The 25,208-nt window shown below is 43.1% G+C and overlaps 4 protein-coding genes across 5 annotated transcripts in view; 2 read left to right on the top strand and 2 right to left on the bottom strand.

Annotated features, from left to right (window-relative positions):
* The window catches only part of LOC310876097 (retinal guanylyl cyclase 2-like), a gene marked incomplete at its 5' end in the record, with an annotated part of 30,567 nt that extends 17,598 nt beyond the window's left edge, over positions 1-12,969 (top strand). Inside the window, 9 exons of the mRNA XM_083789543.1 lie at positions 4,148-4,299; positions 5,069-5,232; positions 6,481-6,673; positions 7,435-7,609; positions 8,348-8,446; positions 9,754-9,848; positions 10,691-10,767; positions 11,715-11,806; positions 12,887-12,969. Of these exons, the coding sequence (XP_083645669.1) occupies positions 4,148-4,299; positions 5,069-5,232; positions 6,481-6,673; positions 7,435-7,609; positions 8,348-8,446; positions 9,754-9,848; positions 10,691-10,767; positions 11,715-11,805 (1,046 nt within the window). The 3' untranslated portion in view covers position 11,806; positions 12,887-12,969. The remainder of the gene's footprint in view (positions 1-4,147; positions 4,300-5,068; positions 5,233-6,480; positions 6,674-7,434; positions 7,610-8,347; positions 8,447-9,753; positions 9,849-10,690; positions 10,768-11,714; positions 11,807-12,886) is intronic.
* On the bottom strand, positions 372-1,265 carry LOC310875547 (diphthine methyl ester synthase-like; the record flags this gene model as incomplete). The annotated part of the gene is made up of 1 exon (XM_083788821.1): positions 372-1,265. The coding sequence occupies one exon, from the start codon at positions 1,263-1,265 to the stop codon at positions 372-374; it is 894 nt and encodes a 297-aa protein (XP_083644947.1).
* LOC310875617 (large ribosomal subunit protein uL16m-like) lies at positions 2,029-2,566 on the top strand (the record flags this gene model as incomplete). Its single annotated transcript, XM_083788905.1, has 2 exons — positions 2,029-2,254; positions 2,304-2,566. The coding sequence occupies 2 exons, from the start codon at positions 2,029-2,031 to the stop codon at positions 2,564-2,566; spliced, it is 489 nt and encodes a 162-aa protein (XP_083645031.1).
* Positions 12,970-17,097: 4,128 nt separating the features above from the next.
* On the bottom strand, positions 17,098-24,652 carry LOC310875429 (uncharacterized protein). 2 transcript variants are annotated; one of them, XM_083788657.1, is made up of 6 exons: positions 24,541-24,652; positions 21,766-21,883; positions 20,782-20,928; positions 19,909-20,049; positions 19,249-19,350; positions 17,098-18,695 (listed from the first exon to the last, which is right to left on the bottom strand). In XM_083788657.1, exons 2-6 carry the CDS (start codon positions 21,800-21,802, stop codon positions 17,230-17,232), a joined length of 1,893 nt encoding a protein of 630 aa, XP_083644783.1. In that variant the 5' UTR covers positions 21,803-21,883; positions 24,541-24,652; the 3' UTR covers positions 17,098-17,229. The 2 variants fall into 2 exon arrangements, with proteins under 2 accessions (XP_083644783.1, XP_083644784.1); XM_083788658.1 differs by lacking the exon at positions 21,766-21,883 and having other exon boundaries at positions 24,541-24,633.
* Between the last annotated feature and the right edge of the window lie 556 nt (positions 24,653-25,208).

Genomic DNA, 25,208 nt, shown 5'->3' with positions numbered 1-25,208 from the left:
TAGTTTCCTCCAATGCATGCCTGTTGAAGATTACATCATGTGGCAGAGTGTGATTTTGTGGCAGTGTGACTAACCCTCCGGGGAGGGGGTCCATGGAACAAAATATTTTGACATGGGAGGTCGGTCAAATACAGCCAGCCAACAATCACAGGTGTAGACAGTCTGTGCATTAGGACCAAGCCCCCAGAGCGGATGTTGAAGCCGCCGAGCCTACTGGTCAAAGCAAATGTTGGTGTCCAAATAGAAAATAATGCAGAAGTAGAGCGTTCTTCTGGGTCCTTCAAATGCCATTGAGCAACCTCCATTGAAATAAATCAGTGGGGGGCGGGGCTGTCCGCTCTCTACATTATTATATATAAATAACCCAATGGTTAGGACGTGTACGTTGAGCTGTCCACCTTCCTCAGGCCAATCAGGGCGTCGGGCACGGCTGAGAGGCGGAGCATGTCCACCTCCAGGGGGTGGAGCCTGCCGGTGACGATCAGCGAGTGGAGCGGCGCGCCCAGGTCGCACGACGCCAGCTGCTTGAGCGTCGCCGTGACGACGCGCTGGTCGTCGGCGCCCACCCGGGCCAGGCCCACGCACACCGTGTCCTCGGTCAGAGCCGGCTCCTCCTTCTCTCCTCCAGGCTCCTCCTTCTTCCCCCCCCTCCTGCTCGCGACGACCTCCAGCAGCTGCCGCGCGGCCTGGGCGACGCTCATGAACCTGGGCGGCTGGAACACCTTCCTCCCCGCCACCATGTCCTCCGCCGACTGCTCCTTGACCTGGATGTCCAGCAGGCAGAGCGTGTGCAGGCCCGCCGCGCGGTTCCCCGCGATCCGCTCGTAGAAGCTCTCGGGCCGCCAGCCGCCGTCGGTCCAGAAGGGCACGGACGCCGTGCCGCCGAAGGCGTACAGCTGCAGGCCGCAGCAGCCCACCGCCGTCAGGATGGAGGCGTTGTGGAGCACGCGGTGCGGGACGCCGGCGCGCGCCGCCCGCAGCAGCAGGTCGCCGTGCGTGGTGGCGCCCAGCGGGTCCCCGGCCACCAGCAGGGCCACGTCGGCAGCGTCGGCACCGCGCAGGATCTCCTCGGCGCGCTGCTCCACCGTCTCGCGGTCGGCCGGGAGGAGCGGGCGGCCGTGGAAGCGCTCCAGCGCCTCCAGGCCGCCGGGCAGCACCGACGTGTAGGACTCCAGGTAGACGCGGGAGCACCGCCGGATCACCTCCACGCCCTTGACCGTGATGTCCTTGACGTCGCCCAGGCCCAGGCCGATCAGGTACAGCATGGTCGATGCGAGGTGACTGGTAATAGCACGACTGCCAACACGGCGCAACGAATGCGGTAACGGACAAACGGGCCACGTATATATCGGAGCCACAGGTGAGTCTTAACCGTCAGATTTTTGGTACGTCGAACCAAAACGTATGCCCCTCACGAAAGGCTAACGCTGTACAACAAATACAGTAACGGGAAAACAGAAACGAACCCCGATTATATTAAACAACATGCATCTTTTCTCTGATATAAGATCTGATCTCTATATGAAGTCTATGATCATAGACAGTCATCTATAAAATATATCCATATTTGGGCAAAAACCGGAGAGACAAATACTGCACAGTGTACATTAGGTTTCTGTGTATACAGACAGAAAGACCGACGTCTATAGCGTCTAGACATGACGGTCAGTCAGTCTATGGTGTCATATTGATGACATCGGGGATCTCCATATATGGACATAAAGGAAGGGACACAGACACACAAGATGCAACGAGAGCCATAACACGGAGCCATGTGTAATAATTATTTTCACGTGCAATGCTTGTCATACAGGGCAATGACGTCATACTGATGATGATGATTATGGTGATCTCCGTATGTGGGCATAAAGAGAGATGATTGTTTATAAGCTAAATGGCGGTGGCCCTTTCTAGCGTGTGATTTTGTTACCTCCTAAATCTCTTATCTCCTACTATGTCGTCAACCGGTCACGCGTAATGTTTTCGCGGTTACGGATCGATGTCCACACTGTAGTCCTTTAAAAAGCCATGATTCCGGTAATCAGGTACACGGCGGCTGGCCGTTTTTCCGGCATCCGCAGAGCCGGCGGGCGTCGCCCCGAGGTTTTCTCCGTCGGCCTGAAGTCGTTCGAAATACCGCCGGACTTCAGCGACGTCGTTCTCCCCGGACGCCCCAAACTCAAGTTCCTGGACAAGGTGCCCAACTCGAAGACGCCCCCCAAAAAGGAGGGAAAGAGACTGCGCGACATCCAGGGTAAGGGCGCCGTCGACCGCTACGTGACGCCCGTCGTGGAGGTGGGGAGGCGGCGTGGAGTTCGGAGAGGAGGAGCCGACCCTGACGAAGGTGGCGAAGAAGCTGCCCTTCCCCGCCAAGGTGGTGAGCAGGGGGAGCCTGGCGGCCATGCACGGGGAGCGGGCCGAGAGGGAACGGGACAACCAGAACCCCTGGACCTTCAGGCGGGTCGTTGGGGGCAACATGCTGGGCATCAGGAAGGTGCTCAGCCCCTGTGAGGTCAAAAACCATGGACGCTTCACGGGGAAATTCCACCTCCCTTGGCGGTTGTGACATTGTAGTAGGACTAGGACTGTGGTGAAAGTTGATACAGTGGCAGCGTGTGCGACATCCACACACTATCGTCTTAGGTTGACAGACAGACAGACAGACATCCAGACAGACACTGTCTGGATGTCATCTTGAATAAGATGAACAAAGGAGTAGTTCTGTAATCCATGCTTGGAGGAACTTGCAGAAATGTGAATCAAACAGGTGAATGAAATCATGATTAAATTTTTATAAAATGCGGGCCTCGTTATGTCATCACGCAGCAGTTTTTGTTCAAAAGGAAGTTATTAAAATTGGCTTTTTATGGACTTGATATAAAAATACCCAACATGTCATGTATCCCATTGTTTTACTGTAGGTATATGACCATTATGATGACCACGGATATGGTCTAAGAGCGTGAAAAACCATTAGGTATTTTTAGCAGTAGAGTATTTCAAATTTTCAGTACTTTTACTTACTTCCTACTACATTTCAAAGCTATAGTTACATTGGAGATTTTAGAAAACATACATTAACCACTTTAACCCTATACATTTCGGCTATTTTCTGCAATACGAGTACTTTTTCTTTTAGTACTCAAGTACATTTTGAAGCTGATACTTTTGTACTTTTACTTGAGTGAATTTTGAATATGGGAATTCTACTTGTATACGGACTCCGTACACGGAGTATTACAGAGTACATCTACATTACAGTATTGATAATCTTACTTAAGTAAAACATTTGAGTACTTTTACCACCACTGGTATACACATAACGAGGACTCTTCATCATGGTACACAGTCAGTGATGGAATTAGTAGACTGTATACTATACTATAGACTATACATGTTTTACTTAAGTAAAAGTATCAATACTAGTCCTGTGTACAAAATGTATACACGAGTAAAAGTATACAAAAGTATCTGGCATCTGCATCAAAATATACCAGTACCAAAAGTCTTGTGCAGAATGTCCAATTTCACAACATTTATAAAAATAGACATTCTACAAGCTGTATATAGCGCTGAAGTGGTTAGTTTGTCTTAATAATAATAATCTACAAAGTAACTATAGTAACTAAAGTCTTACTGTCTTACTGAGAAGTAAGACAGCCCTCCCCCTGGTCCAGGAAGGAAGTTCAGTCCATGACATCATGGACATCACACTTTGAAATACAAAGATATCTATAAACACATATTACCCACATCACCAGGAAAGTGTTTCTGGTCTCCCAAACATCATTAAAACCCATTCTAAACGGGAACCCCTTTTGGTGTTTTAAACATTATGTTATAGTTTAGCTATTGAAAAATAGCAGATCTACAAGCTCACGAGCTTGTAGGTGCTATTTTTGAAAAATCGTTAAAATGTACTTGAAATCTTTCCGAATTCTTTTTAAATTTCGACGTCAGGCCTAAATGGGTTAAAAGATCTGGTCGCGTACGTGTCCCTTTAAGGACCTCCTTTAGTAGCACCATTTTCGAACCCTCACCAACGAGCACCTGTTGACAGCTTTTACAACCACAAGGACCACGTCCACGGCAGAGCTTCTTCTTTATATAATTCAATCCCAAACTCCTTCATGTCCTTCCATTCCAGAGGTGCTGGAGAGGCTGCGTAAGGGCGGTTCTCCGCTGTGCCGTCCCGTGCTGAGTCCGGACTTCGCCCCGCGGGCCTGCATCTTGCTCGCGCAGGTCTGCTGGCACGAGAACCCCGAGAAAAGACCCAACTTTGAGAAGATCTTTGACCGGGTCAGTGTTGATTTTTTTATTTTAGTTTTAGTCACATTTTAGTCACCTGGAACGTTTTAGTGTTGGTCTAGTTTTAGTCGACTAAATGTCATATGTTTTTAGTCGACTAAATAAGACAGTTGATTTAGTCGACTAAAATGTGTTTTGGCGGGCCTTGATGCCGTCGTATAATGGCTGATTTTACACTGGCTGAAAATGGCACGGCGACGCGTTGTGAGCTTGTAGATCGGCTATTTTCAGCATGCAACCATGTGTAAAATGACTTGTGTCTTTTACATAATACTGGATCTCTTGTCCACTAGTCCCTGTCTAACATTTTAGTCTGGTTTTTATTTGTTGACGAAATTGGCGATATATATATTTAGGCTTAGTTTTAGTCATCATAGCTTAGTTTTCATTTAGTTTTCGCGAGTGAAAAAAGGTAGTCGCCGAACATTTCTCATCATACTATTAGTCAACACTGGACCCCAGTCCCCCAGGGGTCTGTATTTGGACCCAACCACTTTTCCCCCCCTACACCAAAATCTCTTTTAAAACCCATTTTGGGGCAGGAACCCCTTTTGGTGTTAGCATTATGTTATGCTTTAGCATTATGTTATGCTTTAGCTATTTTTTTAAATCGAAGAACGACTGACATAGAAACATAGCTTTTTCAGAAAACTGTCAGGATGTAGAAGACATTTTTAGAATCTGATCTCAGGTCAAAATGGGTTAAGCTTGTAGACAGCTGGCTTTTTGCTCAAGACAAGCTCATTCTCCTCTCTGGCAGTTCAAGGAAATCAACAGAAGCATGAAGTACAACATCATTGACTCCATGCTGCGCATGCTGGAGCAGTACTCGTCCAACCTGGCCGAGCTCATCAAGGAGAGGACGGAGGAGCTGGAGGTGGAGAAGGGGAAGACGGAGAGGCTGCTCACGCAGATGCTACCTCCGTGAGTTCATAACAACATGCACACTCCTACACAACGCATGTTGACCCGCATGGAATTCAATGTTTGTGTTATACAGGACAATGTTTGTGTTCACACAAACCCTCAAAGGCTGGACATCAAAAATAGCAGATTTACAAGCTCGTATACAGCTTGTATATTCTGCTGTTTTTGTACAGTCAATTAATGGTTTTTGAGTATAAATCTAAAATGACATTTGTATATAGCTTTGCATCTTTGTAGCTGAAGTTGGAACCCTGCAGCTCAACTTGTTTGTAGTGTTGTAGCTTTTGCAGCAGCTACAAACGTCAGATGTATGTACCTTTGTATCTTCACAGCGCTGGCTTCCATTGACAATGCATTGTAGACTGTATCTTCGCGTCTTGCCTGTCACTGTGTGTTGGACCAAATGCAGAACCAGATAGGCAGGCATGCAGGCAGATAAAGTTCAATGATGATTTATTCACAAACTGGATCGGACTTACATCGGCAGGACACTGTGACATTGTGACAACAACTATAAACTGGCAAGGGAAGACTGAACACAGGGAGGTTTAAATAGACTAGACACAGGTGCAACATAACTACAATCAACACACGATTGGCTGACACTAAACAGGACACAGGTGAAATACAATTGCAGTTACAAACTGGTGAGACAAGGCAGGCAACGACAAATAGAGCAGAAAGGAAACACTAGGAACATAACTACACAATAAAGGTACACAGTTCATGACACATGCCCATGTTCACATGCAGCATTATGGTGCGTTTACACGGGCAGGTACAAGTACAATCGTCATCAAGCGTTCGTCCGTATAGTGACGTGGGGGTCATTGCAGCCACAGTTGTAGCTTTGCACGTGGAACTTGAACCCAGCTAAGCTTCAACTGCTTTGTAGCTATACGTCGGATGTATCTTTCTATCTTCATGTCGCTGGCTTCCATTGACAATGCATGGTAGACTGTGTCTTTGCGTCTGTCCGCGTGACCGCATCAGCATTAGCGTGTTTGTGTGTTAGGGCATTCACTTCTAGTCATTGTTTAATGAATACCTATTCACCGAGTGGCGCGCTACGAGCTTGTAGGTCTGCTATTTTTGAAAAATCAAAGAACGACTGACATTTTTAGAATCTGATCTCAGGTCAGAATGGGTTAATCAGACCAGTGTGTGTCCAGTGGAAACCTCGTATGAATCTGATCTCAGGTCAGAATGGCTTAATGCCCTAGTGTGTGTGTTTCATGCTTCCAGGTCGGTGGCGGAGGCGCTGAAGACGGGCGGTAAGGTGGAGCCGGAGGACTTTGACAACGTGTCACTGTACTTCAGCGACATCGTGGGCTTCACCGCCATCTCGGCCAACAGCGACCCCATCGACGTGGTCAACCTACTCAACGACCTCTACACCGTGTTCGACGCCATCATCGGCGAACACGACGTCTACAAGGTGTGTGCTGTGTTTCTACTTGCATGAAAATACTTGTGAGGGCCAGGGTAGTTACCCTAACAAAAAAGCATGCAGTAATCCTGGTCTCTATACTGCCTCCCCCTGACCAGCCAGGGTGCCTAGAGGGGAAAGGAACTGGTTGAAATAATCTGCCACGTGACTCTTCATGCATTGAAGTATGAGGTCAGTCCGTTGCTCTCCCCGGGTTCGGCGGGTTGGCAGAGGGAGTGTATAGCGCCCAGGATTACACTAGATAATTGACACTGGGTGAAAAAATGGGTTACAACAGGTTATAGTCCCCAGCTAAATGATGGAGAGTTGGTAACCAAATGGAATGGACTCTTATTTAACTCTTGAGAGCATAAAATGGTCCATTTGGTTTAATTTTACGCTCTCAAGAGTTACATTATTGTACATTATTGTAAACATCTGCATTACTTAATTTACAAGAAGTCGACACAATTAGAGAATGTATAGAAGAATTGTTATTTTTGAACCATGTTTGCCTGTTATCTCTCCAATGGTATACCAACATCAATACAGCATGGAATGGTGGACAAAATCACATCCAACGATAACAAAACATTTTTATTTCGTTTTGGGTCTGAGAGGCTCATCAAGTGGTGGTCCGTGGCTTAAATGCAGTCTAAATAATGGGCCTTGATATGAAAACCACAGGGGTATACAAAATCGTTGGATAAAAATGTAAAAAGTAAATGTAAGAAAAATCAATGGCGATTCCCCCTTGTTGCATTCCGCAGGTGGAGACCATAGGCGACGCGTACATGGTGGCGTCGGGCATACCGGTGCGCAACGGGAACCGCCACGCCGCCGAGATCGCCAACATGTCGCTGGACATCCTGAGCGCGGTGGGTGTCTTCAAGATGAGGCACATGCCCGACGTCCCTATCAGGATACGCATCGGACTGCACTCCGGTGAGCGAGCGCATGCATGCATGCACGCACACGCACGCACACATGCGCAGGCACACGTGCGCACACACAAACACACTCAAATGTCATTTAACCCATTTAAACAAGGAAAGCATCTCATCTGCGTCATTTTAGATTTGAGCTATAATAGCAACATACGGTAGGCCTATAGGTTTTTCAAAAGGCTCTCATGCTGCATTCAAACGGGCAGATGCAAAAGATATACAAAGATGTTAAGCTACAGTACAGATTTAAAACAGTGGTTTAGAACAGTGCGGTTCTCAAAAATGGTGGATGTACAAGCTCACAGGGCGTCACTCTAATTGTGCTGCACTGCAAGCTTTTCCGCTATTTCAGAAAATAACTGAAAGATCTTGAAAGGGAAACATATTTGAATGATTTAGATTGTTCTAACACAAATATCCTCTTCTGTGGGGTTCCCTGGCACCAAACATTTTCAGATGGGCCAATAACATATAATTTTGGGGGGGGGGGGGTCCTTGGCACGAAAACGTTTGAGAACTTATGATTTAGAATGGGTCGAATCGGCCTCATGGGTCTTACTGGGTTCAATGCGTTTCTTTCAAAGCACATTGAACTGGCTTGTTGAAATGTGCTTCACAAATAAATTTGCCTTGCCCTGACTTGCATTGTGATTGTGTGTGTGTGTGTGTGTGTGTGTGTGTGTGTGTGTGTGTGTGTGTGTGTGTGTGTGTGTGTGTGTGCGTGCGCATCCTGTAGGGCCATGTGTATCAGGGGTGGTAGGTCTGACGATGCCTCGCTACTGTCTGTTTGGAGAAACAGTGACCACTGCCTCGTTCATGGAGTCCAGTGGAATGCGTACGTATATAAGCCATGCCAGCATGCAGCCTGCACCATCTGTTTACTGTACGCCATCACAGTGGCGGCCTTATATATGTTTCAATCGTTTCAATTGAAACGGGCCTCGAGTCCTCTTTTTTGAAAAAATAAATAGTAGTAGTAGTAATAGTGTAGTGTGTTGTTTGGTTGTAATTGTTCCCACTTCCCAGTGTGTGCACTCACTGCACTAGCAGCGCTGACAGTTGCGATTGCATCATTGTATAGCCAATGCTGCCTTCCAGTTATACTAAATCAAGCAAGCTGCTTTTGTGTATTTTCTACTTGGCTGTGTATGCTGTTCATGCTTTGAAGTCCGATAATACACACTGACAAAAAAATATATATATTTTTTTATTTTTTATTATTAATTATTAAAATTATGACGTCATGAACGGGGCCTCCCGATCCTTAAGGCCGCCCCTGCGCCCTCATCATGTGTCCATCTGGCTACCACCTGTATAGGCAGTGGTGGGGAAAGGACTGCATGTTTTACTTAACTACACCATCACTAAACCCGCACCAATGTAATATATTCCATAAAAAAAGTACAGCAATACATGGCAATTTGAAGTACTCTTTAATATTTCAACATGAACATTCAGCCAAAAGAACTATCATGTTGGGCAAAATCTGTGCAAATGTGAGTATAAATTAAAAATATTCCTAAAAAAAAACGAATAATGGAGATGGGAACTTCTCTTTTGACATGTGAGAATGGTAAAAAAGAAAAGAAAAGAGATGGCCATTGTGGGAGTATGGGTTTTCACTCTATCACTAAACATGGGTGAAATTCCCCGAATACCTGCCGGTAGAAAAGAAACAAGGATGTGGGCAGACAAACAAACCTACCTTCTATGATGTCACTGAGCATCATGAAGCTACCCAAGGACCCACCCACCTCAGACATCAATAACATTATGAAAATCACATGAACATAATTGTCCAGGTGAAAATCACCTGGGTTTAGTGTTCTTCTCTGTCAAAGTCAAAGTTATGCAGACTCCCATTGGGAGTGGCTATTTTTTTAAATAGAGAAAGTATAAGGGCTGTTTGACGCATGTATGTTATAGTTAGCCTACTATAGTTACTTCAAAGTAACTAGTAACGAGAATTGTAGTGGAGTAAAAGAACAGTATTTGCCTCTGAGCTGTAGTAGAAGTAAAAGTACTTACGAGAATTGCAAATGCTGCAGTAAAGTAAAAATATATACCTCAAAATTGTACTTACAGTAAGTACAGTACATTAGTAAATGCACTTCAGCTTTGTGTGTCGTCATGCCATTGCAGCCCAGAGGATCCAGGTCCATGAGTGCATGGTCAAAATCCTGATGGAGCTGAAGATGGGATACAAGGTCCAGCTGAGAGGGAAGTCCGAAGACAAGGTACTGGAGCTCCTGTGGGTTTCAACCTGGGTTCCATTTAGTGAAAAATACAAAAACAGAGGGGACGTTCCCTTCACCACTTAAAGGGAAACTTCACCCTTTTTGCAAAACAATATACAGTAATTATGTTAATGATGTTTAGAAGATTTAACACTTTCCTGGGGGCCTTTATGTGTGTAATATGTGGTTTTAGATATTTTAGATTTTAGCAGTGAGCCCAGTGTCTCTAATGTCATGGAAACTGGGCTCACTTACTTCCTGGACTACATGTTCTAAATGACTAAATCTTCTAAATATCATTAACATATATTTTTGTGTGTCCCTTTAAGCCCTTTAATTAGTTCTCCGTTCATTGTCAATGGCATTTTGAATTTGTTTGTTCAGACAACACAGACATTAAAGCTGTATATAGTGGGTAAATATGCGCATGACATCATCATCATCATACCCGGAAGTTATGCGGGAACGCCTGAGTGGCAAAAAAACTTTTCTGGCCTTGATAGCCCTTACATTCAAACAGAAAAGTCAATCTGATTGCATTAAATTATGTTAAACGACATTCAATTCACTTTGCCAAGTCACTTTGCCACTCGATTTCCCATTCACTTTATGCATGCGCATACCCTCTATATAGGAGGGGATATAGCGCCCCTCAAAAATAATATCGTCATACATTATGCCCAAACGGTTATGGTCTATTGTAATTAATTTAAATTACATTATATTCAAACGTAACTTCCACGCAAATGAGTCAAAGTTTGAGCCCATCGTATACCGTTGTGCGATATGCTGTGGCTAGTGGAGTGAGATGGTGTCGTGTGTGTGTGTGTGTGTCTCTTCAGGGAGCACTGACCTACTGGCTCACCGGAAGAGTCGGATTCGACAAACCTCTCCCTGTTCCTCCAAATTTCAAGAACAAGTACGACTGGCTCTTTTCTTCATCTCACATTTATACAACAATGTATTATCCCCTTTTCCTGACTTCACCCCTCCGTGTGATCACATCGACCTGTGGTCAAGGACCCCCAAAATGGATATGTGTTTTTATTTGACCACAGACTCCCACCTGAAAAGGTTATGTGCCAGGGACCATGCACCAGAAGAGAAGATTTATGTAAAACAAACTAAATAAAAAGTGCTCAAACTGGGGGGAAAGTATATACAGTTTGGAGGGGGTACAGCGTTGTGTAAACAGTGCTATGTCATATATAGCACCAATCTTTTGCAGTCACCATGGGACAAATAGCGGCATTCTTTTCTCAAAACTACTTAAATAGTGTACATAGTGGAAGAATGCATATCAAACTGGGGGTCACTGCCATAAGAAGAGTCTTGCTAATGGCCCAAGACTTGCATTGCATCCATACAAAATGATGAGCAAAACTTAAAATGACTCGTTTTCAAAGAGACTGCTGCTAGGCCTGAGACCGATTCTAAAAACGCCTCTAAATCCTGACCTAAGTTTTCTGAAAAACTTCAAATATTGATATAGCAGCATCAAATATTTTACATTTTTGAATACTGTACATACTGTACAGAACCCAAAAATGGGTTCCCGGCCTGAGGGGGTAAATCACCAAAAGGGGTTAACCACTCAAGCCCTATATGTACTTTGCTGTAGGATGAATAGGGAAAATAGAGTAGACTGTCTATCTATCTTCCAAGCAAATGCATCGCATCATCATGACGTGCTGTGAGCTTGTAGATCTTCTATTGTCACTGTTTTTCACACACACCAGAATCACATTTGGCACCTTCTAATTGCAACTGCTGCTATGAGTCTCTCAACCCCTAACCTACTGTAATTCCCTACAACCGTGTGTACGTGCGTGAGCTTTGTTGATGTCTTTCAATCTGTCCCCACAGGCAAATGGCCGCAAAGCAGCAGATGGTTGAGATAGCAAGCTCCAAGAAAAAGAGACTTCAACGGCAACAACAACTTGCGAAGAATAAATGAGGTAATGTATAACATTTTGCATTTGTTAGTCAATGACAAAACTCACTTCTTCTACTTCTTGTCTCCACCAGCCGAAGGCATGGGGAGAGTATATGTTTTGAACTCTGTCCGTCCGTCTGTTAACAGCTAATCTCCGGCACGCATGCTAATCCGGTCGATGCCAAACTTTGCACACACACTCCCTGGATGCCAACGATGAACCTCTGCCCCAAATCTTCCAGAACGGCCTGTTATAGCACCACCATGAGGCAGCTTTTCACCCTTTTTTTACCTATAACTGCACCGATGTGCTTGAAACATTACATGCACACTCCCTAGAGGCCAAGGACAAACCTTTGACCTGTATTTTTCACATCTGCCTTTTATAGCGCCATCAGGAGGCCTTTTTCTAGTTCATTATGAACACAAAATAAAACAAAAAAACAGGTTGGCAAATCAAATGGTACATTGTATCATGGCTAAGTGACAACCTCATGGAACTTTCCACTGTCCTTTTATATGAGTTAAGCCCTGACTACTGTGTGTTTGGTGCTCATCTATGAGCAATAGAGCGCCGAAGTCCTGACGTCACTCGCTCACCCCCTTGATTCCCCTGGTTCACGGAAGTCATTTCTCTATGGAGAATAACATGGGGTCATCTTAAACTCGTTTCATATAAGCATTGTGGTCCAAAAATAAACAAGCTGTCTCTGCGTTATTCTCAGGGAGGTGTCTCTGTATCGTTTGCGGCAGTCAGTCACTCATATATGATACAGTCTGTTTCGAAAATGTCAGTAGCAGTAACAATAGCGTTAGCGTCAGTTAATTCTTCATATCCATATGAGTGAAGCGGCCTGTTTATTTTTCAAACAGTTCTTATATGAGGCAATCTAAAATCCCCCTATGAGGATTACAATGCAAATAAAAAGTACATGAAACGTGGATTTGCGCCCTCTACCGATATTGACGTCAGACTTCAGTGCTCTATAATGACGACATTGTTGTCCTTTAAAATTACCTCCATGACAACGCTATTCATCCATGATGTACCAACTACAAATAATGGGATTTTATTCAAGTATTTATGTTTAGTTTTTTTCAGTCCCCAGTCAAAGGACTTCATTGAAGGACCCTAAAGCACGTGTTGGAGAGGCTGTGAGGAGGATCCATCCACATGGAGAGAGGCTGTGAGGAGGATCCATCCACATGGATTAAGCAAAATAAAATCTCACAACTGAAAATGTTTGCATGACCAAGTCCTTAAATATGTGATTTGTTAGACGTGCATGAAAGGAGCCGCACACTAGCACTGATTCCTAAACAATCAATACAATATGTAAAAGGATGCATCAGTATTGTCCCCACTGTCAACCAGCTGGAAGAAATCGCAAATTGAGGCTTTAACCTTTGCTTTCATATGAAATATCCGACCGAGACTATTACAGATTTTATGGAAGATACTTCAGAAATCAAAACATATTGCTAGTTTGACCACATCAAATGCTCTAAAAAAAATAACCGAAAATAGACGATCTGCAAGCTCTCAAGCCCTCTTCGCGAGTTGTTGCCGTTGCATTGAGAGCAGGTTAACGCTGTGCAACATGCCTCCAAAGAAGACATGATGATGGCTGCTATGGAATCAAAAAGACTGAAATTGGCGACTGAGAACTTTAATCCATGCATCCATGATGTCCAGTGGTGGAAAACTAACTAACTGTAAAGTACAATTTTGAGGTATTTGTACTTTTCTGGAGTATTTCCAATTTCCAGTAGGCCTACTTTAACTTCTACTCCACTACATCTCAGAGATTGTACTTTTACTCCACTACAATTATTTTAAAACTTTAGTTTTAAAATAACTTTAGACCCTTTGGTTCCATTTGATCACTCTCACAGTTGAGGTGGTCCTCGCAAATGAAACATTCGAGAGACTATAAGACCCCACCTGTAAAGGTTTTGTTCTAGGGTCCTGGGACCCCCAGCCCAGATTTGTGTTAAGAAAGGCGCAGTTGAGACCAGGAAGTTGTACATGCCCAAATTTGTGCGTGTACAACTTCCGGGTCTCAACTGCGCATGTTTCTTTTCTTCCATGGAGCAACATGGCGTCGCCAGTACGGTCTTTGCATCTCGTCCTCTTTAGACAGTCCTTGTGTATATCCAGGAAGTAAGTATATATATATATATATATATATATATATTACATACATACATACACACACTGTATCATATATGAAAATAAATGACTGATTAGAAGAAACACGCAGGCACCTCACATATTAGGACAATATCAGTCATAACCAAGAACAGGTGTTTTCGATTAGAAGTTTCCATGGGTAATAAAGTTACAATTGGTTTCTATAGGAAGGGGGGGAGGCAGTGAAAATGAATATTAAATATCTAAATACTGAATCAAGCAACTTAACTGTCTGGGGTGTTCACAAAAGCCTGAGTAGACAATAAAATGATCAAAGGTTTTTTTTCCTTTTTTTTTTAAAGTGAACTATCACATTATAGTTTGAACTGAAGTGACATTGATACATTCCAAATATCAAAGCATTCTGCAGCACCCCTGGACCTGCGTCACGGCACCCACTTTGAGAACCACTGCACTAGAGGAAAGGTCATGGGATCAGTCTTCTGCAGAACAGAAAATGCCATGACACGGAAGGATGGACGGACCGGTTAGACAGCTTGATTGAGGGGAAAGAAACTGGTTGGAATAACGTGTTCCTTCCACACGCTACGTCCAACCGGGGAAACTCCCTGTCAGGTTAGAAGAAGCAGCTTGGACTCCTCATGCATAGAAGGGAGCATGAGCTGCATAGAAGGGAGCATGAGCTGCCCCCCCCCCCAGGGAACACTGGACTACTGCCCGTTTTTCCTCCCGGAATTTTCCCCAGTGAGGGGGATAACTTTGTAATATGCTATTGGCTGTTTGTATTCTTTTTGGAAAAATATAAAAAGATACTCCTGTGGAAAGGCTATATTATTTGACTTATATTGAACCTATAAACAATTTAGTATTATTTAGTATATGTAAGGTTTTGCCCCCTCAAATGGTACCTCGTCAGATAATCCCCACATATCCTACAACAACTTCTGTGAACAGACTTCACTGTAGTAGCTTTTCATAAATTATATTTGTACTAACAGAGATAGTCTATCTTTACCTACTGTATACTGTCTAAAACAGTAAGTGTATGTAGTAATATGTAGCTGATCTGTCAGGCCGACACAGTTTGACAGAAAGACAGAACATTTCCTCATACCAGGTCATTATCTGCACTGTGTGCGTGTGTGTGTGTGTGTGTGTGTGTATAAAACACGATAGTGGATCTTACATTCCCTCAGTAAAGCATGAGTGTCTCTTGAATAGCAGTGGCGTTGCTGTTGCTCTGTGGAGCGCAGCATGGAGGAACCCAACAGAACAACTTTTATGGAGTTGTCGTGACCTATGACCCAAAGGACACGTACGCAAATGGAACTATGACGGTAGGTACATGTCCAGAGTATCATCGTTAATTAAATCAACGTGAAAACGAAAACTAGAATAAAAAAATAAAACACTTTTAGGTGACGGAAATAATTTTGTTTAATTAAATAAATGTAATTTTGACCAATCTGTATGGTAAGGTATGCCAATACAATATAACTTGTCTCACTGCTCTTCAAGTGAGACATTTAGTTTGTGTCAAAGACACACATAGACACAGGATCTGACATGAATGTTGACCTGATGGTCAAGATCCAATTCATCCCCTGAGCAAGCAGGCAATATATATATCAGCAACTGCACAGGAAACCAGGTTCAAATCCGGACTTCCGGAGTAGAAGAGAAAAGTTATCTCGTGCTGTTTTAAGAACAAAGTAACTGAAATGGAATGCGGTGGAAAAAAATGAACAAAAACTGAAATCACAAAACATGTCCTTTGTTTTAGACTCAAGTAATTTAGCTGTGCCAGTTTCAAGCCCTGTCAAAGCCCTGTGCCTCAAAGCTTCACTAATAGTGAAAATAACCGATCTACAATCTCACATCACATCGAGATGCGTGGTGAGATTGTAGATGTGATAATTTCACAAATGACACAAAACAAATTTACAAACGTCTGTATCCACCTTAACAGAGACAGGATCAAAGTCATGCAGTGTATGACTTTTATTATGTCATATTCTCATAATTCCAGGTGGTTCTGCGCTATAAGACAGCCTTCATGTCATTCACAGAAGCCACAGATTCATTCAGCCACATTGTACCGTTTTGCTGGAGACTGTGGCACTGTGACCCGCCTGGAGGTGAACACGGTGTTTAACACCACAGAGTGGTGTCAACAAGAGAGAATCATATGTAGGTGATAATGACATACTGAAACAGTGAGTATGCCAGTATGACCATATTGGCCGTATTCCAAGGTGCTGATAACGGATGATTTCACCTATCCAATACAGAGATAACGGTCGAATGGGGTGCTTTAATTTGTTTGTTCAGACTGGACACCGTATATTAAATGTAAATACACCGGATTTAGCATAGGCGGGGTATTGCACACAGCCTCACGATAAATACGTATCGCGATACAATTATTGTATCGCAATACACGTTTATTTTGAATAATGACCATGTCCTACAAAATTTACTTTTGCAGAGTCCTAGACCACCTATCGCCGTTGTTTTTTGACCAATATATTGTCAGAAAAGTACGTTTCCAAATCAATTTGAAAAACGACACATACAAATAAATAATGCTTTAATGGATAAATGCAAAATATTTAATCATTAATAAATGCAAATAAAATATTATTTTCAATTTGTTTTAGTGCAACTCATGTCTCAGACACACACCATAGCTATTAGCTTATATTTTCTTTCTTTTTTAAAGGACATAAGATCTGAATCTTATTGGAGTTAGCTGGCACTTTTTAACAAAAACAATTAATCTCATTTGATATGTGATGCATTGATGGATATGTTTGCATTTAATTTAAACTGATTGGGTGAAGCATGCAGGATTGAGCTCTTATTCAAGGCATCAGTCGATTGGAAGGTGTGGGAAGAAAAGTAACTGAAAGAGGGGTTTAATTACTATTCCATTCAATATCGCTACACTTTGGTCTATTGGTAAATGTGTGTATTCTCTGTGTTCATGTCAAGGTATGGGTTTGTACAAATATGTAAATGTACATGTATTTGCCAGAGAATCACTGTTTACATATCCATATTAATTTTTTTAATATATATTTCCTTAAAAACGTAAATTTCTTTGCTAAATAGTTACTCTACCGATTTTAAATAATTGAATTGTATTGTAACGCCATGAATGAACAAATATCGTCCATGTATCATATCGTGTATTGTGATACGTATCGTATCGCTGTTAAAATGTCCACTACTTTGGGGACCTTTAGTGTGAGCCAGTAGCTACAAACGTCGGATGCATCTTTGCATCTTCATGTCGCTGCTGGCTTCCGCTGAAAATGAATGGTGGCCTGTGTCTTCGCGGGTGCCATAGTGAACACAACAGTAGTAGGCCTCTCTTTTTTAGGTCTAGTATGAGTTACATGGTGTGACTTGAGATTGCCCGATGTAGCGAACCACTTCCCGCACTGGATGCAGCAAAAGGGCTTCTCTCCAGTGTGACTTCGTTGATGTGATTTTAGATAAGTCATCTGAGCGAACTTTCTCCCACACTGGTTGCAGCCGTGAGGCTTCTCTCCGGTATGAGAAACCAAGTGTCTTCTGAGATTTGTCCTGAAGTTGAACTTTTTCTCACACTGGTCACAGCCGTAAAGCTTCTCTGCACTGTGTACCGTCTTGTGTAATTTGAGTCTTGCACTTGTGCTGAACCTTTTCTCACACTGGTCACAGCCAAAAGGCTTCTCTCCCGTGTGAATTCTGTGGTGTACTCTGAGATGAGCTAAAGCCTTGAACTTCTGCCCACATTGGTTACAGGAGTAAGGCTTCTCTAAATTGTGAGTTTTCAGGTGTTTTTTGAAATTGGTCAACGCAGCGAACTCCTTCCCACACTGGTCACAGTGGTAGGGCTCCTGTCCAGCATGGATCCTCCTGTGTTCGTCGAACAGAGATGTTTCGTTGAACGTTTTCCCGCACTCGTCACACGTGAAACGTTTCTCTCCGGTGTGCACTCTGATGTGAACCACGAGGTGTTGCCTTTGTCTGAAGCTTGCCCCACATTGGTCACAGTCGTACGGTTTCTCTCCGGTGTGAATCCTCTTGTGCGTATTGAGATAACTGGTGAATTTAAACGTTTCCCCACACTGGTCACAGCTGTACGGTCTCTCTCCGGTGTGAATCCGCTGGTGTGCTTTGAGGTAAGACTTATTATTGAACCTTTTCCCACATTCTGCACATTGGTGGGGCTTTTCTCCAGTGTGAATTCTCCGGTGTGATTTTAAGCTACCCAGTTGAGCGAACCTTTTCCCACATTCGGCACATTGGTGGGGCTTCTCTCCGGTGTGGACACGCCGATGTAATTTAAGGCTTGTGCCCTGAGCAAAACTCTTCCCGCATGTTTCGCAGCTGTACGGCCTCACTCCGGTGTGAATCATCATGTGATGTCTGAGGTTAGATTTGTGTGAGAATGTTTTCCCACATTGTTCACAGCAGGGCTTAGTGTGTCTTTTCTGGTGAATCCGCAGCTTCGCGATCTGAGTGAACCTTTGCCCACACTCGTCACAGCCATAAGGTCTCTCTGTGGTGTGGATGTCGCGCTTGTGTCTTTTCAAGGGCATGCGCCGAGCGAAACGCTTGCCACATATATCACAGCCGAATGGCCTCTCTCCGGTGTGAATCTTCAGGTGGTCCACGAGGCTAGCTTTTCTAGTGAAGCTTTGCCCACATTCGTCACAGCCGTGGCGCCGTTCCGTATTAACCGAGGACAGGACAGGACGGGTATCTGAGGTAGAAAACACAGAGCTGATAAGAGCTAGGTTAATTTCATTACAAAACGACGGTGTTGATTTTGACAGTCAATTTCGATTTCGTTTTAGTTATAGTCTTTTGAATACGATTGAATATTTTTGTCATCTGAAATGTTTTAGTTTTAGATTTTAGTCGACTAAGTCTACAGACTAAAATGTATGTACTGTATGTTGTAAGTGCAACCGAACATAAAATGACTGTTATGACTAAACTGTCTTTCAGTTCTACTGGATCTCTTCTCCACTAATCTCCCCTAACATTTCAGTCTAGCTTTTATTTGTTGATGAAATTATGAATATATTTAGTCTTGTTTTAGTCATCGCAGCTTAGTTTTTATTTAGTTTGTCAGTGAAAAAAAAAGGTGGTTAACGGAAAAGAAAATTGACATAGGTTTAGTCTGCAAAATCAACACTGCAATTCTGAAATATGTTTTCATAGAGTTTTATTCTGAAATAATGGCATTGTTGTCTGCATCCTTGACAGATGGACTCAGGACAAAGTAAAGAAACAGAGAGCATGCAACTTACCGAGGTCCTGGTGGTCTCCATGTTCCTTCTGTCGAATAGAGCCAGGTGTGGCTGTGTCTGGAGAGTTCATCCTCACCTGCAGTCTGGACTCCGTAGACGGACCTGGAATGATATGATAACAATATCAGACACTGGGGGCCACGGTGGCGCAGTCGGTAAGAAGGTCTGGGACCTCCTCGCCTCAAGGCAAGAAGGTCCTGGGTTCGATTCCCCCTGGGGACGCTGTGGGCGTGTTCTCTCCTCCACGTCATCAGTGGCCATACCATAGGTGGGGTTGGCGAAAGGGCCTGGGCTGGTTGATGTGTTTGTAAAGCGTTATACTATTAGTATAGAGCCAAAGTCCTGACGCAATCGCTCATCCCCTGGTTCACTGAAGTTTTTCTCTAAGGAGAATAACATGGGGTCATCTTAAATCGTCTTATATATTATAAGAATTGTGGTCCAAAAATAAACAAACTGTCTCTGTGATATTGTTGGGGAGGTGTCTCTGTATCGTTTACCATAGTCAGTCAATCATATTTGATACAGTCTGTCGTGTGGTCGCGGACAGAGGAGCGGGGGGGAATTGGCCCCAATCATGAAAGTTTAGTCCAATCAGGCAGTAAAGTCATTGATTGATTGAGGCTTCTATGATGTTCTTATTGACAGAAATTCACATACGTATCCTGTGTAACTTGATCACTGGTTTCAACATGGTGGTCTGCATCACTGCTACAATTCTGTTCTTCACCCTCTGATGGAAGGCTTTAGGATGGATGTCGTTAGAGCTGGATGTCAAATGTTGTTTTAACAGCCCCGGGTCTAAAAAGGAAATACAATAGAAAATATTAATAATAATAACAACATAAACAGCCCCAAATAATTTCATTGGTCATTCTAATCTTGCATTAAAGCCCTCAATAATGTTGATCAAAAACATAAGTATGTGTATTGCAGTGATATGCAGCTAGCGAGGATTGAACCCCACTCTGTGTAAGTAGGACAGTGTATAACATCAGTACTAAGACATTCAGATCATATTCCTTAAAGTTATAATAAAACATCACATACCAAGTCTGTGTAACTTGACCACTGGCCTCAACCAATCGCGCCAATAGGGCTGAGCCCGATTGTTAGGGCTGTCGTCTCATATAAGAGACAACAGCCCTACCAATTGGTAGGGCTGTCTGTAGCCACCATGCTCGTTGTCAGAGTCAGTGCCGTACCCATTTTCACAGTACTTATTTACATAGTATCTATTCTACATAGTATCTATACATACAGTATCTATCTCTCAATGAACTAATGGTGCTTTTTAATTTATTTGTTTTTATGTGGATTTTAGATTTTAATAGTATTTTAGCTCTCTTTTAACTAGCATACTAAAAGCCAGTGAAACGACATTTCGTTCTCTTATGCATTTTATGTATCTGCTGAATGACAATAAAGCTATCTATCTATCTATCTATCTATCTATCTAGTAGGACAGTGTATAACATCAGTACTAAGACATTCAGATCATATTCCTTAAAGTTATAATAAAACATCACATACCAAGTCTGTGTAACTTGATCACTGGTTTCAACATGGTGGTCTGCATCACTGCTACAACTCCGTTCTTCCTTTTCTGATGGAAGACTTTAGGATGGATGTCGTCAGACTCAGGCCTGGGTGTCAAATGTTTTTTGAGATGCTCTGGATCTAAAGGGGGGAAAAGAAAGAAACAATTACAAAACGTATAGAACAATGATAAATCCAAAAACTGATTAACCTTCAGTAAATAAAGGAAAAACTCTGGTCCCATGAAATCTGTGTCCATGTCCATTATTCCATTTCATTTCCAAATCCGATGTAGTGGGACAGCGGAGGGCAGGGAATCAATCACCCCAGTAAACAATAAAGCTCTCATGAAAATTATCAGATTTGATTTTTACCTCTGCAAAGGTGCAGTGCGCAATTCTTCAGTAGGAAGGGCTTTTATAATATCCTTGACAACTTGTAATAGCATTTGGTCGTGAGGTTGAACTGTACAAATTAACTTCTTTCTCATTATACGTGAATGTAACTTCATCAGTTATTAACGTTCAGCAAGGAGTGAAGGAAGGCTTGAAGATCTGTCCATTTCGGAGCAACCAGAAACACGTTAGTTTCCAGTTACCATTTATGGAGGTAGAATGGGTGGTGAAACGGTGCGAAACGCTTCGAAAATAGCGAGTCCCGTAACTGTGAGGCAAAAATGAGCTACAGCCATTTGTGAATGACAGGTGAGATTGATCGTACGGATTATACACACTAATTTACGCAGTTCATTTACACCCCCGATCGTAAATTAGATTCGTGAATCTGGCCCCATGTACCCATTTTGACTAAAGGCCTATTCATACTCCAGTTTTAGGTGATACGGTGAACTACAATATGACGTCGACGCCGCGGTGGGAATCGGCTCACCGCTCACCCAAACACATCTCTCAGGGTAGTAAATAATAATAAATGGAGTATAAATAGGCCTTAAATGTTTACAATGAAAACATTACATACCTATTGTGTACAACTTGATCTCAGCTGTTTTAACCATGGTGGTTTCCTGCAACTCTTCACACACACAGATGGAAAACGGACGGGCGTCGTGTCAAACGTTTAATGAACAGCTCCGGATCTAAAACAAAACAGAAGAATTAAAAAGCAACACTGGATCGATTAATCGGTCATTTTAAAATCACGCTTTAAAGCCCTCGAATGTTGTTGACCAAAATCGCAGTGCATTTTGGGTCCTCCTCCCTCTGACAGAGAGAGAGAGAGAGAGAGAGAGTTGTGCGGGCGCTAAGCCAAGAATGAATGCGACTACATCACTACAAGCTCACAACGCCTCGCGTAGATCAGCTATTTTCTAAATGTTTGCCTCTTTCTTAAATTATCTGAATATTATTTGGTTGTTATGTTTGACCAGTTTTTTATAGAATAGTTTGTTGATTACTTTTGATGCAGTAATGGTCTTTTTGGGGGGGTTTTCTGCTATTAAAAAAGGTCCAAAGTAAACAAGTCCTTAAATTGTCACGTCACTGTCATCTGGGTGGGGACCCCCAAAAATCATGTGGGGACCCCCCTGCATGTCCCGACCCACAGGTTGAGAACCGCTGGATTATCTGACTGGACTACTACCTTCTGGACTACTGTAGGTGGAAACAGCTGGAGAGGATGACCAAGGATAAGACCAAGGCAGAAACTGTTAGTGAGGGGTATACCATACAAGAAAGGACTGTGTAGAACTGGCTAGCTTATCTGGCTCCCAGCTAGGGATGTCGACAGAGGACTTCAATGAGCATTTGTGTGTGTGTGTGTGTGTGTGTGTGTGTGTGTGTGTGTGTGTGTGTGTGTGTGTGTGTGTGTGTGTGTTATAATAATTACAGTAAGCAACCACTAATATCGATCTGACAAAGGCATTATGCTTGCATACAGCATCATTAATTACCATACAGGACTACAGGCTACATGAAATCAACCTGACAATGCTTGAAAATGAGCAGTATGAACACAACAATGTTCCCAAAGGACTAAAAGACCTGAGTAAGTATTTGTAAAGTAACTACTAACTTCCAGACAGATCTTTTCCACATGGTTCTCAACATCCACACACTACAGTGCATCTGTTCTGTAAACTCTTACACAGCTCAGTTGCTGTAACATTTTGAACCCATACAGAAAAGGTTACAAAAAATCACACCCGTGTGAAGTGAGTGGTGCAACTCCGTGTGGGTGTTTCCCAGGGGACACGTGCCGCCCCGCGTCCGAAATGGTTGAGAAATGACAGAGTTACTGTGCAGCAGTTCCTCTACTGTACCCTCTACTGTACTGTACTGGCACACCCGAAAGCATCATATATACATTTAATATGTGCATGTGTATTTGTGTGTGCGTTAGGTTGCGCACAGGTGGTGAAAAACAACCATGTTGTTTTCGTGCTCATACCCAGGCACCCAGCCAGCTACCCACCGACACACATAGCTCCGTAAGGGAGTGGTTGCCCCACTCAAAAATGCAGTGTCATAATCTGATTGTTTCTGACAATGTTGCAACAATACAATGTCACCATTGACCTGAAACACAGCCACATGGTTTGCGGCCGTGCGGTTTGCTTCCCTGTTCGCTTTATAGCAGACAGATACCGCTTCAAGCTATTTCCTGGTTTTCTGAACAGTGAACATAACTCACTCACTCCAGAGGGCCACTATATTTCCACACTCACTCCAGATGGCCACTGCCCACTGTATTTCCACACTCACTCCAGAGGGCCACTATATTTCAACACCAAATCCTGAGGGCCACTATATTTCCACACTCACTCCAAAGGGCCACTATATTTCAACACTCACTCCAGAGGGCCACTATATTTCAACACCAACTCCAGAGGGCCACTATATTTCAACACCAACTCCAGAGGGCCACTATATTTCCACACCAACTCCAGAGGGCCACTATATTTCCACACTCACTCCAGAGGGCCAGTACATTTCCACACTCACTCCAGAGGGCCAGTACATTTCCACACTCACTCCAGAGGGCAACTACATTTCCACACTCACTCCAGAAGGCCACATTGCATATACTGTCGGGCAGCAATCTCCATATTTTAATGCCCTACGATCGTTATTCTATGTCACACAAAAGTAGCAGAAATAGCCGATCTACAAGCTCAAAACGTGTGTCGCAGTTACACATGTGAGCTTGTAGAGCTGCTGTATTTGCTCTTTTCAATTGGAATCCTGAATTACCATTAGCCCTTGTAATAAATTGTGTTGAAGATTCAATTTGTTTTTAGATTCCATGCATTACTTCATATACCTGTTTGACAGTCACAGCACTGTCATTAGTGCTGTGTAAATTTATAAATGTTTTTGTTTTGGTTATTTTGCCTTGATGGCCTCTGAGGGCCCCCTAGGGGTCCCGGACCCCCTGTTGAAGACCCAGGGCTGCTTTACAGTACACATGACAGGAAGTATGAATTATGAAATATCTTTCTTACAGGTCAGTATAATGTAGCTACTTGTAAAGACAAAGTCCAATAGTAGGCCTATACTGTCTGTGGCCTATAGTCTGTTCTACAACCACGGGACAAACATCATGTTTTTACATTTATCCAGAAACAGGAACATAAACCCATTAATTATCATTCCAGGCAACAAGACAGCACGTAACATGGACTTGTCTAGAAGCATATGTAGCAACATGGAAAACAACAAGAATTCCCTCAAGTCAACCTCAAATGTCAAGATCCCCCATTCTATAACAATACACATATAACCATCTGATACTCACGGATAAATCTCACTGCTCCAAGGTTTGGACGAAGACTAAACTACTGGATTTGACACAGACTCCCGTGACCCTACAGTATATGGTCGTCACACACAAACACACACTGGCTAGCTCAGGATTCAGGAAGTGAAGCTTTTACTAACTGGTCTAGTGCAGTACCAAAGCCCGTCACTAGAGGGCAATCGTGAATCATGAATAGCACCCGGGCCCGTATATAAAGTCCATCACTCTCTTTTTCCTCGTGAACTGTAAAATACTATTAATACTATTAATACTAGTAAATAATAGTAAATACTTTCCTTCCACATTCGTTGCTCAGACTTTCTTCCACAAATAATACAGACATGTTTTGATTGAACAAAAATGTATAGGCCTATGGCATCAAAGCCACAGAAACTATCTTGCTAAATAAAGTTTCAAGATTGTATCTCAAAACCTTTTTTTCTTAAATGTTTCAGTCAATGCAAACATCAAATTTAAACATGACATTTCTCACTTATAGAGTATTCAATGTGTACAAATAAATGACATCTCTTAATTATGTGCTCTACTGAAGTAGGCCGCGGGGCCCACTGTAGCCTAGTCAGACTTTTGTATTGATTAGTGGCTTGAAATCTGCCTAAAGTGAGATCCCTCCCCCTGCTGGTATTGTTTTAATTCGGAGATTG

This window comes from Protomyctophum parallelum (genome assembly GCF_964188405.1).
Source record: "Protomyctophum parallelum genome assembly, chromosome: 18".
Classification (NCBI taxonomy): Eukaryota; Metazoa; Chordata; class Actinopteri; order Myctophiformes; family Myctophidae; genus Protomyctophum; species Protomyctophum parallelum.
Note: the sequence above shows the minus strand (reverse complement) of the source record. Positions and strands in the feature narration are given on the sequence as shown.